The 13,317-nt window shown below is 37.5% G+C and overlaps 1 protein-coding gene across 2 annotated transcripts in view; it reads right to left on the bottom strand.

Moving 5' to 3' along the window:
- LOC120413292 (uncharacterized) overlaps positions 1 to 13,317 on the bottom strand; it is a 124,364-nt gene that overhangs the window by 108,074 nt on the left and 2,973 nt on the right. For both annotated transcript variants that reach the window (XM_052706251.1, XM_052706252.1), the window contains exon 2: positions 7,559 to 7,750. In XM_052706251.1, the coding sequence (XP_052562211.1) occupies positions 7,559 to 7,750 (192 nt within the window). The remainder of the gene's footprint in view (positions 1 to 7,558; positions 7,751 to 13,317) is intronic.

The raw sequence follows: 13,317 nt of genomic DNA, 5'->3' as shown, positions 1-13,317 counted from the left end.
AGGACGGGTTTTGCTGCAACTGCACCGGGTTCCCGGGAAAAATCTAGGTGAAGAGTGGTAATATCTATCAATGCCCCCCGCTACCTCCTCCGAGAGTCCTCCAATATCTGCAGAGTCTTCAGGAGCGCGCGCTACTTTACACACACGTCTGGCAACACTGCCCTTCCGGACTGCCCGTCCTCGGTGGAAGGTCGCCGTCGTGTCGGAACATGGTGACCTGCGGCGAAACACTTTCGAGACACTACTTCTTTTTTTTCGAGGGGGAGGACGCGCGGATCTCTTTACGGTACGGCCATAACCCTAGGACTGCCAGTGCGGAGTAGGAGCTTCTGGCGCCGAACCGCTGCCGTCGGTCGGTGAGGAGGCCATTACGGTAGGTTAGTTCGGTTCGGATCTCTTTTTCGGGGAAGGGGTAGACACCAAGTGAGCACGCTTGAACAATGAAGCGTTTTTTGAAGAGCTCGTGCGCGCGATCGAAGCAAGCTCTGGCGAAGGGAGGAAGCAAGAAGGAGGAGGAGAACAAAACAGACAATAGAGCGAGAGAGGGAGAGGGAGAAGAAGAGAGTTTTTTTTGCACTTTCTTTGGCGCGCGAGGGGTTGTTTTGGGTGGAAGGTGCTTTTCCCGGGGTGGAAGTGTTCGTGTTTGTATGTGTGTGTGTGCCATTAGAGTATTGTGGTTCGTAATAAGTGGTAAATTTTTAATTAAATTTTTGTTTTGAACGTGGTTTGCGGTTTTGAGCGGGTCCATTATCGCATTTTTTGGCAGTAATTGGTGTAGGAAACGCATGCACGCTAAAGTTTACTAGTACAGTTTTGGATTAAAAGTATTGCCTAGTAATTCAAGCTGTAAATTGAAAAGTTAGTGAAAAATTGTAAACAAAAACTTTTGGTGATTTTATCTTGAAAACGACACATTTTATCAAAATTTCGCTAAAGTACGTTTCGGTTCTAAATAAAATTATGTATCTAATTATTATTTCGACCATGTTTTCGATATTTTATAAAAGTCCTCTAAAACCAAAAAAAAAAAAAGAATAATGAAAGCAGGGTTGATTTTTCTAACATTTTCCCACACATAACCAAATTGATAATGAAATTTTGTGCTCCGACATATAAAAATATCGAAACTTCAAACAAATTAATTGTTTTGTAATGAAAACAAAATATTTTTAAATTATCTTCAATTTATTGTTCATCAGAATTAACAGGTTTTTTTAAAATTTCAGAATAAATTTTTATTTTACTCTTGCTTACAAAAATTACACGCCTTTTTGAAATGTTAGGCTCAAAATATGTTTAAACATTTCCTTGACATTTTTGGCAACACTGCCAAATAAATTTTGACACTGATTGATAAATGATGCAATCGACAAAAAACGATTTTGAAAATTTTCCCGAACAAAAAATAACAATGATTATCATAGTACTTCATACAATGACACTTTGAGCAATGGTGACATTTAGCTAACCGCCATTACGTCAGACTGTTTTACCATTTGAGACATGGTGGCGGGTGTTTATGGATGGCCCCTTATTACCGTTATTAAATAATACTCAAACTGTATGCTTAAAGGTACTATCGATGTAATGTTAAGTTCGATCACCACACGATGAATAGTATTTAAATGGTTTTTATCTATTCGGGTTGCAATTTTCGAATAAAAATTTGTTTTAAATTTGGTAATTTTAACTTTTTACTGGCTTCTTCTAAAAAATTGTGCATTCGATCGTAAAAAACGAAGAGATTTTTTTAATGTAAATTTGGTAATACTTTTTAATGGAGTTTTTTTTTAATTTTTTTTAGTACATTTGGGAAAAAAATGTTTATTTTTTTTAATATTAGAAAACTGCTAATTTTATTTCAGGTTTTTGTCACCACCCCGCCCTAAAGGTTTGAAAAATTTGGCAAAGTTTCTATTAAAAATTTGAAAATATCTGACAGCCGAAAATCTAACAATTCTGAACGGTGAAGGGGAGGTATGATATGAATTAATTCAAAAGTTTGTAAAAATCAGATGGATTAATTGATTTTATGGCCTTGAAAATGTTGAATTAACATTTCCTTTAAGAAAAACACATTCTAATTTTTTAAATTTCCAATTCGTTCGTTTGAATCAAAAAGTTTATCAAATGGGCATAAAGCATTTGGGCATTTGAAAAATCTGGCATTCCCAGATTTATCTGGCAACCTGGCAACCCTACCCTCTCTATAAAAGTTTGCCCAACAAATCAGTGGGCAAAATTAATTTACTTTAATTATTATTTTCTTTGTGAAAATTTGTTAACGATTCAGAATACATTGCATAAAGCTTATTTATGAATCAATTTTTTTTAAGTCTTTTGGCAAAATTTAAATTTTGGGACCAAAAATCGGTAAAAAAACGTAAAAGATTTAGAAAAAAAAACTTCAAAATTACTGATAATTAAAATTATAAAGATGTACAAAGCTTTTTGTGTTACTTTTTATTCGAAATTTCAAAATCCCGTTTGAAATTTGAAATTAAGTTGTATTATTTTAAAGAAACGTTATTTTGCAGCGAAGACTTTTTGTTTTTTTTTCTTGGAGGAGTAGAGAAAAAATCAACATTATTTTCTATCAGCTTTGTTTGCAAGTAAAAACTAAAACAATGTTTTTTTATTATTTATGTTTAGCTGTAAAAACAGTAAAAAAAGTCAAAATCTGCTACATATTAAGAGGTTATTTATGTAGGGTTGATCTACAAATCACGTTTGACACAGTTTTCAAGATTTCTACTAAAAAAAATAAAATGATCAGTTTTACAGGTAATTCTATTTGCTGAATCATGATTATAATATTTTGAAGTCAATAATGAAATCTTTACTGCATAAAGTGATCTAATTCATCGTTGCTTGATTATCAAAAAAAAAAAAAATTAAAAAGCAGCCGTAACGGTAGTCCTCCCATTCACCCTGAGCGCCCATCGCCGACTCAATCGACCCCGAAAATTACTGTTGTTCGATCATCGGTTGTTTGTTTTTGTTTGGAAATTTGATGTTTCCACCCCATTCGCTCACACATGATCACACACACATGCAAATTAGGCCCTCCAAAGTTTTATCGCGCGCTCGATAGCTTAATTTGATTGCTCGATTCGATTCGTCCGAAACAATAGGGTTTTGCTCCCTTCCCCTCCCTATTTTTTCTATAACTCTATCGTGCGCCAAATTGGCATAATCTACGCCAGTTTTTTTCAACTTCTTTTATTTCTTTCCCTCAAAACTCGCCATAATTGCCATTCTTCGAACGCAGCCAACTTCAGGAAACCCTCCCCGGCTTGTTGTTTCGAGCTTTTAGTAGCTGCACCTAACACACATCGCAGAGTGATATAATTGCGCAAAACGAGGAACCGCACCCTATTACACACTGCTGTGTACAGAGTCTCGATCGATGGTTTCGTGCGCGGGTTCGTTCGACTGAGACTTTTCCGTTTGTTTGTTGAGCCTTTGACTTCCTTCCGCTGCTCGTCGCCACCACCGCCGTTGAAGTCTCCTCGCAAAAAAGCTTCTTTTTTTCTTTCTGCTGGGCAGGGAGCTTTTTTGCAAGTCAACGCATGACCGCAGCGAGCGTGCGGCAGCACTTTCGATTTTCCATTATTCGCTGAAGAAAAGTGCAATGAGCAAACCAAGGTGGAACCACCCTAAGGTAATTGGCCACTTGGTGGGGTGGTCGTCGTCCGGGGCGGGGGCGTTTGATAATTGTATTAATTGACCATTGCTGGTTTCTGTATTGTGCTATTGTTTATGCTCGAAGGGAGCCATGTTTTTATTTTAGTATTATGGCGAAATGGTGGGCACATTCGAGGTGGATTTTGATTCCTCGCGAAAAAAGAAGAAGCAAAGACGAAAGTTATTTTAATTGAGGGATTTATTTTTATTTGAGTAAGGGATCCACCCACGCGGCTACACCCTTTAACCGGTGTCGGAGAAGGCATTTGGCGGTGGAATTCAAAGCTCGAGTTGGTTGGAAATTAATTGCAATTTAGCACGAGACATTCTTTCGTGATTTTTTATTTATCGTTACTTACTTACACCTTTTAAGCTCACTTTTTCATTAAACTTTTAATTCCATGGCAGTAATTGTAAGTTTAATACTTTTATTTTTGAACTAGAGTTTGAGTACACCCAAAGTTAAAAAACGAGGGGATAGTCCTCACGAAAAGAAACGTGAGTAAAGTGCTATTTTGCGAGAGTATAGTCCTCTCGCGTGTTCATTCGTTCATTTGAACAGTTCATCCTATTGAGTTGCTTATATGGACAAATGACCGCCACTTAGTAACCGAACCATGGTGGCCCATACGGCAAAGGCACGATTCAATATGCCGAAGGTCTTGGGTTCGAGTCTCGGTGGCGGTACTTTTTTTAGGACAGATGAACTTTTTTTGAAGTACTCTCGGTAATTTCGGGATTTATCCTCTCCGTCCGCACACAGTACCATTTTACTACCGAATCGTGCTCCTTCTCCTCTCGTATGCCGATGCCCAGTTCTGGGTGTGGTATAATTTAGTTTTGAAAATAAAAGTTTTACAAAATACTTAATATTAAAACAGTTGTACTAATGTCTAAAAATGTTGCCTCTTTTTTAGATCTTTTCTATTTGTGATCTCTTAACTTTAAATATCTAATAAGCCACAAAACTGTTAAATGTGGTAAACGGTTTTCCAAAAAAACAAAAAAAAAAAAATACACTTGATTTAGTCAAGTCTTTTCTTCAATCAAAATGTTTGTTTTATGCATCATTTGTTTGTCCCCTGATTAATTGGTATTTTTTTATGTTTAAGACATTAAATAATACTGGCATTGGGTTAAGTATAATTTTTAATTTTTATAATTTTAAATTATTAAGGTGTCTCACCTTGTTGATTTTTAACGTAATAAATATTGATAATCAGCAACACCTGAAAATATGTTTATAGGTTTGGAAAATCCGTTTTTTTAAATTTTTGTCTCTGTTTTTCCTTCCAAAATCAAACAACACAGCAAAAATTAGAAGTTGTATAATTGAAAGGTTACCATTTTTATAATGTAATATTACCTGAATTCAGACTGAAAAAGTGGCATTAGAACAAAAAAGTGTAAAGTTCACACATTTTTTTCTGACTCATTCCTAGATTTAATATTATCATGATTTTTTTTACTGTGAAACAGAAGCAAATTTTCTGATCAAATTGATGTCTTCTAATATATACTAACTGATCAGTACAATAGCGAAAAAGGCGAAGTCTGGAGTTTTTTAAAGGTTTTTTTTAAAGGTCCAAATAATCAAATTTCCAGTTTTTGCTTTTTGGGTGTTTTTTAATACCTCTGACTCAAAAACACCCAAAAAGCAAAAACTGGAAATTTGGTCTTTAAAAAATTAAGTCACTATATTTTAACAAAAAGTGAATCCCCCAAAACAAAGATTTTTTTTTAAATTAAATTTACATTACCAAATTCTTGGTCTCAAATTTGACTTTTCCTTGTTTAAAAAAAAATTAAAAGCACTTTTGAGAAGTTTAATTGTTATTTTACATTATTTTTTAACTTTTTTTGGGTACAATTTTACAGGGTTTCTTTTCAAATGTTGACTTACTTCAAAAAATCATAAAACTGTGAAAAAATAATGTCCATACTTATTTTCTATTTTCTCTTTTTAGGCTGATACAAATTTTATTTAAAGTTTTAATCATTCCTCCCATCTCCTTAGAAGTAGCCCGAAAAATCGAGGTTAAAAAAATATTCGTTCAAAAAGGGTTCAAATTTTCAACCCTTGCGATTAGAACATTTTTTAAGCATGTTTGAATTCGTTCAAAAAACTTAAGAATTTCTGTTGAGAATTCGATGTACAAAATGGCAAAAAGTTATTTTTTGTCAGATCTTATATTTTTTTGAAAACTAATCATTGCCATTTTTTGCCCACCCCTCGTTTCCAGCCAAAGTCTAAGGGTAAAACCATTGAATAATTATTTGCATCGGTTAATGAAAAAATACAGTCCAGACTCGATTATCCGGAGGCCTTGAAAAAAAATAACTAAGGGTAGTCAAATCTGCGGATTACGAATCACAAAAAAAAATCGTTGTCTTATTTTTGACTGTCAACCTTAAGTGTGACGCTAAAGTGATTCAGAATTTTTAAAATGCATTTGGTATATTAATAAATCTACTATTTAAATTTAACTTTTGTTAATGTAAAAAGTAAAAATATATAAAAAAAATAGTTTTTGTTCGAAATTGGATTTTTGAAGTCCTATACAAACCTTCGGATAATCGAGGATTCGAACAATCGAGTCTGGACTGTATATAAAAAAGCCATAGTCGTTATGCGGTAGACATAACCGGAAAGACGATGTATAATCTAGTTCATGTCAGTTTGGTTGGTATCAAGAGGAATTTAAATTTGAATAATGTAATTTTTAAACAATAGACTTTCTATTTCAAGAAACTAAGGTACCGTCAACTGAGGCGATTCGGAACTGCAGTCTGAATAGGGACAGCATTTTTTGAGATCACTTAAGTGACTCAATTTGGGAAATCGACGTGCTCATTTTGTTGTTTTGTATCTGCTCTAAACGAAACCAGTCAAAAATATCAAAATATTTTCTAAAAGCCAAAGTTGTCCCATTTCGCCCCATGTGTGGCAATTTGGCTCAGATGACGTTACCTGAAGTTTATTAACACAATCTAACTACACCCTTTAACTAGAACAGATCAAACTCTGCCTAGGTACAAGTAACCAAACAACTTTCATTACTTCACCGCCATCAACATCTAGTTGCAACTCATGGTTTATGATCAATTTCCCTCAATCAGAGGGCTCGACCCAACCAACCAACCGGAGGAGGTATTACGACCCCAATCAACCGGTCCACGCGCGTTGATTGATCTCTTGGACAGGTTAATTTTTTCCTTTGCGTAACCGTCTAAACCCCTCTCCAAGTAAGACTACTCTTTTGTGTCGTATAGACCTCTCCAGCTGACCGAGTTTCGGCCCCGTCAAGAAGTTATTGAGAACTAAAAGCCAGTAGCAAATTATGATTTCAGCGTTTTTCTCACGTCAGCGGACAACGGTTTCGATCTGGTGAAATCGCTCCAAGTCGGGAAGGTTGTGGTCACGAATATCTAGCCGTTTTGATTGATCTGTTTTTCCAACGCCGGGGCTTTTGTTTAACATTGAAACTTAAAAAACGCTCAATCGATCGATGGTTTCGTGCGGCTCGGCGGAGATTGCCAATTTAAGGCTCGAAATACGGTGGTCATGCAAACTAAAACTGGCACGACGAGACCCTCCACCAAAGTTTGTTGATTTGTTTTGGCATCTCTTTTAAAACTGCCTGCTGGCTGCTTAGCGCTTAGACACGTGTGCTGATTGCGAAGAGTTTGTGTAATCCACTTTTCCAATTAATCGATCAAGGTCAACGGCGCGCCACTATCTGATGGGGGGCAATGGCTTTGGAAACCTTTCTTTTCCAATTTTGGGGTGGGACGTTGGACATAGACTGCGATTTGAGTTGTATCAAAATTGTAACCCAACTTTAAACCATGCTTCCCTCAACTGACTCACCTGATGTCGGGGGCCGCCTCCACCAGCAGCCGCACGCAGTCCAGGCAGCCGCGGGCGGCCGCGTAGTGCAGCGCGAGGGCTCCACCGGCGGGCCGCTCCATCGGGGGCATCATCTGCATGGCGGCGGCATGGGACGAGTCCAGATGCGACAGGTATCTGGACTCGTTGTACCCGGAGCACCCCACTGTCACTCTGTGGATGGGGGAGAAAAAGAGAGAAAAACGAGATATTGGTTAGAAGGAGGATGAAAGTGGTCTTGAATCGAGTGCTAATTAGTTTGATGCGCGAGGTTTTAAAAGGATGGCTATTTAAGTGTATTATTATTAATCGAAGGCTGTCATCAGTGCAGAGCTTGTTTACATATAGTTTATAGCGCGATTAGAAATAGATCATGTTTTGTCTGGAATTTGCATATCAAACTCAAACGAACAATACATTCATTGGAACTCACTTTGGGATTTCTCATTGTTTATTATTTGGATCAACATTTAAAAACAAAACGAAACACGTTTCTTCCTTCCCTGCGGATTCAGATACTGTACTGTTGTTTGAATATTTATGTTCAAACTCAATCCGATTCAACGATTCATCTTTGCGGCTAACCTTACGCAGTTGGCCTGGCCGTTTAGAAAAGAAGGATGTTGTAGGAAGCTATCACCCCACAATTTTCCAGGGTGCGCTAGGGTTGGCTTAGAATATTTTTTTTTTTCGTCAGAATACTAGAATAATTTGATTGAGTTTCGATCTAATCCCTCATATCAATAAAGCTTGTGAGTTTTCATCTTTATTTTCCCTTAATTTTCCAAACTCAAAATCAATAAAAAAAATAGTTTTTTTTTCAAGATAATTTTGTAAGTAATTAGCTGGAAAGCAGGAAATGATTATCAGGACAATTAAAATGGGACTTCGGATAATTAAATCATGAAAAAAAAACAGTTATTTTGTAATTTTTTTTTATTTTCTTGTTTTTAACAACAAATTCTAGTTCTGCGACCCCATTTTAGTCAAAATTGAAAAGTTGATGGCCTATCAAATTACAAAATGCTGTTTTTCAGTATTACATTGCCGCCATTTTGGCTGCCATCTTGAATTTAAACATTCTTAATCACTTTAGCGTAGTTTAGGGGTAGCGGTAGGGCATACTTGAGTTTGAAAATCAAAAATAAGACAGCGGAAACATTTTTTTTTTCTTGATTCGATTATCCGAAGTGAAATTTTTCCGAGGCCTTCGGATAATTGAGTCTGGACTGTAATTTAAGCAAAACCGTTAAAAATTTGGATTTTTCATATTTGTTCCGATTTTTCCCATACAAATTTCACCTTTGAGTATTAATGGGTAAATGTTGACCAATTTTGCTCAAATTTGGCCCTAAGTCATAAATTGATAAAATAAGCAATATTCAGTTTGTGGGGCGAGTTTTTTTTTAAAGTCTCATATTCTGGGCATCCTAGTGTACCTCCTTTTTTGTAAAAAGCTACTATAATAAATTCAAAAAAAAAATAATTTACAACTCTTAAAAAATAAATATAAGAATAAGTGAAATTTTTAAAGTACTTTCACCTTGATCACAAAAGCCAATTTGAATAATTAGTTCGTCCATACCAAGCTTAGTAACGATAAATTATCGAGGCTCGAAAACGTTGTCGAGACGACAACGATAATCTATCATTGGCGATGACCTTATCACTGTTAATAGACGATAACTCATTCAAAAAAGGTGCAGGTGGTTATGTTACACATGACCAGTATGACAAAGAACTTTGCAAGATGATTGTTGAAATTTTCGATAAAAATGTCCGGTCCAAATTTCCCCATGATTCCCTTATAATTACATAAGACAACTCTTTTGTGAATAGTTTTAAGAAATAATATCAACGTCCTATCGAACTAAGGGGACGGAAATTGCAAATGGAGCTGCAATAGAAATCAAGGTGAAATCAATCGACTTTCCCTCACCACTCGAAAGTTATCAAGATGCGGAAATGTTTTTGCAAGGCTGTTGCAAGCAATTGGCGGCAGCAAAGTAAATTTCAACAGCAAACATTAAAACTGCCCTTTCAAGGGCTCTAATTGAATTCGAAATAGTTATTCTATATTTCCAGAAACAGAATTTCGCCGCGGCACAATAAAAAGGCAATCGCAATAATCGATTTATTACTTCCTGCGTAAAATAAGCGATTTATTTTAACTGCGTAACTTCAGATAATGGTCAGATGCATGTGCAGTATCAAAAACCATAAAGTTTGATACCCATATTGCCCTAACTCTTATGGTTCGGCAAATGTCCCCTCATCGGAACATCCGTGGGGCCTCCGGCCACTCCGGATTGTAGCCAATACTTCCGAAATTTCAAATTTCATGTCCAGTATCAAAAACCATGAAGTTTGATACCCATATTGCCTCAACTCTTATGGTTCGGGAAATGTCCCCCCACCGGAACATCCCCGGGGCCTCCGGATTGTGGTCACTACTGCTGAAATGTCAAATTTTATGTCCAGTATCAAAAACCATAAAGTTTGATACCCATATTGCCCTAACTCTTATGGTTCGGCAAATGTCCCCTCATCGGAACATCCGCGGGGCCTCCGGCCACTCCGGATTGTGGCCAATACTTCCGAAATTTCAAATTTCATGTCCAGTATCAAAAACCATAAAGTTTGATACCCATATTGCCCCAACTCTTTTGGTTCGGCAAATGTCCCCCTTCGGAACATCCGCGGGGCCTCCGGCCACTCCGGATTGCGGTCACGACTGCCGAAATGTCAAATTTCATGTCCAGTATCAAAAACCATAAACTTTATCGCAACCACAACCAACTTGACCCAAAGGGAACTGGTTCTCGATCAACACGGAGACCCCTTCTTGATGCCGTTAACCGGAGCCTTCCGGGATCAGCAGCTTGACCACATCGGTCCCTAACGTTCTTCCTTGATGGCCTGCAGCGACAATCCGTCCCGTTCCTGCGATGGCCCGAGCCATTTCGGCGACCTCTCCACGTCGTTGACCGGGGGAAATTTCTGCTGTCCCTTCTGATTCTGCAACTGCCACTCGATGTTGACTCCTCGGCTGTCAGAAAATTATGAGCTTGAGTGGAGATGATTTTAGATACATCAATCTCACGTCTCTCGGAGAGGATGATCGGGAAAGGTTTGTTCAACCAATCAGCGTGAAGGAAAAGTAGGGGAAGTCTGCGAAGAGGGGAAATCGCCACGTAACGATTTCGCTTCGCAAAAAATTGGGTTCCGATCTTTTTATTCATTCTCTTTACACATACTACACACCACCTAGAGCACCAAACAGTGCGTTGCAAGTGTATTTGTAGCAAGAAAGCGCCATCGACTGTGGATTTGCTCGTGTGTGTGTGTGTGTGTGTGTGTGTGTGTGTGTGTGTGTGTGTGTGTGTGTGTGTGTGTGTGTGTGTGTGTGTGTGTGTGTGTGTGTGTAGTAAACCACACTAAAATTGTGTTCGCGGAACCACACTAATATCGAAAATCGATTTTCCCCAAGATCGATCGGATGAGCAAACTCGTGAAGGGTAGTTGCACGGCAGAAACCAGGCGCACACAAATGAAGCTCCCCAGCCCGCGTTTGTGTGTATGCGTTGATAATTTGGTGCTCTTTCAAGCCCCAAACTTGCCACTCGATTTCCCTTCCGCACACACAAACACTCACTACCGTACCCAACCAGATTTTTAAAGAATACTCTTTCGTGTGAATTGGCCCTGAAAAGGGCCATTTTAACGTCCTATGACGATAATAAAACCATGCGATGATGACACTTCAAGTTGCCGGCAATTTTCCCTCCCGCGCCTGCTCTGCCTCTCTTTACAATTTTTCAATTCTCTCCCTCCTCTCGGCGGCTCTGCTGTGCTGCTGCTGCTTCTCGATCCTCCTCGTGCAAAGCTTCGGACTCGTTTGAGCTTCAACCGGCGGCACGGCGCTTTTTTATAACCTCGCTTGGCTGTGACGGCTCGACGCTTTCGAAGCAGTGGCAGAGAGCAAAATTTGCTAAGTGCTAGATACTTGAATCTGATTAATGTGTTCGGGAAAGGTTGCGCTCAACCAATCAGCGACCGGGATTTTCCCGGTCTGAATTTTTATTTTTCATCTTAACTTTTGAGTACTTTAACAAAGTTTTATCAACTTTGTGAGGTAGTCTACTTGCAATTTAAGACTTCCCCTTTCGTTTGGTGGATAAAGCATGCAGATTGCTTGAATTGGGTGGAAGATATAAGCGTTTAAACGATTACACAAATCGTTACACTTTCGCTTCGCGAAATTTTGGATTGACACCCGTAGACAGTGCCCTTAGGACAAAGTTCTTTGTCAAAAAAAAAACATTCTAAAATCGATAAATTCAACCATATCATATTGAATTTTCTATTCTTGTGTGTGTGTGTGTGTGTGTGTGTGTGTGTGTGTGTGTGTGTGTGTGTGTGTGTGTGTGTGTGTGTGTGTCCAATCCAATACCCGCTAACCGGTAGCGATATTATGGGAAAGTATAATTTGTATCAAAAGTATATTTGTAAAAATAGCGACGCCATCCCCCTATAGAAGCAAGCATCTGAAGGAAACTCGATCTATATTTAGACTTCCAATCCCGTCAGGCAATAGGGGGATGGCGTCGCCATTTTTAGACCACATTTTCCACTTTTGCTCATCGAAACCAACTACTTTATCGACTTCATTTTGCTGGGCGAGATAGGACGCCGTCTATTTTTAGACGATGACTCAGCACTTTTACACTCTTGTGCTTAAAAAAACCAGGTGGCAGCACGATTTAACGCCACGTCCCTATTCAGGGACCAGCGCGTATTTAATATGAGAAGATAACATGTTTCAACACTACGGATCATTTCACTGCTAGAATGTAAACCTTCTGATGGCCGACTGCTTAGCGTCCCAGACCACCAATCCAAAGGTGTGAGTTCGAATCCCACCTGATTCTTTTTTTTTTCGTTTTTTTTTTGTTCATATTTAAAGTTCAAATTCCTGATTCCAAATTTCAAATGTACCGACCGGGATTTGATCCCTGAACCTTCTGCTTGTGAGGCAGAAGCCGTAACCATTAAGCCACGGAGCCGGTCTGCTCATATTGAATTTTCTATTCTTGCACCTAAAATATATTTTTTGAAAATCTAGTAAGGCTGGTACAGCTATTTTTTAAAGTTTTTGTCTCCCCCTTTTAATATCCCGAAAAATAAGGGGGCAAAAAAAAAATTTTTTTTCAAAAAAACTTGGAAATTTAAGTGCAATCAACTGAAATCAATTCAAAATGTATTCCCCTGCGTTTAGGATCATTTTCAACATGTCTAGGTTTAGTCAGGAAAATTTTCAATGCAAAAGGTTTTTTTTGTTGTGATTTTTTTTTCAAATCTTAATATTTTTGAATACTAATGATTGCAAAACAACTGAACCAGTGTAAAATGCATTTTACAACACTTGTTGCATTCAAATGTTGAAATTATGACTTGTTCTATCTATATTTATTTTTTTTTCTTTGAAAAATATTTGCATCGTTGCAGGCCGTTGGGTATCATATGAAGCAATATTTTCATGCTTTTATTTTATTAGAGTTTGTGTTTATTTAAAACTAAAATTTTCACTAAATACCTTGTTGTTTCATAATTTGCAATATGGGTATAAAACGAAGCGAAATTTGGTTTGCTTTTTCACTTTATCAGAGTTTTTTCTTTAAAAAAACTAAAATTTCACAAATTACCGTATTTTTTTCAAAAATACTTACATTTTCAAAATA

Source organism: Culex pipiens, chromosome 1 (assembly GCF_016801865.2).
Source record: "Culex pipiens pallens isolate TS chromosome 1, TS_CPP_V2, whole genome shotgun sequence".
Lineage (NCBI taxonomy): Eukaryota > Metazoa > Arthropoda > Insecta > Diptera > Culicidae > Culex > Culex pipiens.
Note: the sequence above shows the minus strand (reverse complement) of the source record. Positions and strands in the feature narration are given on the sequence as shown.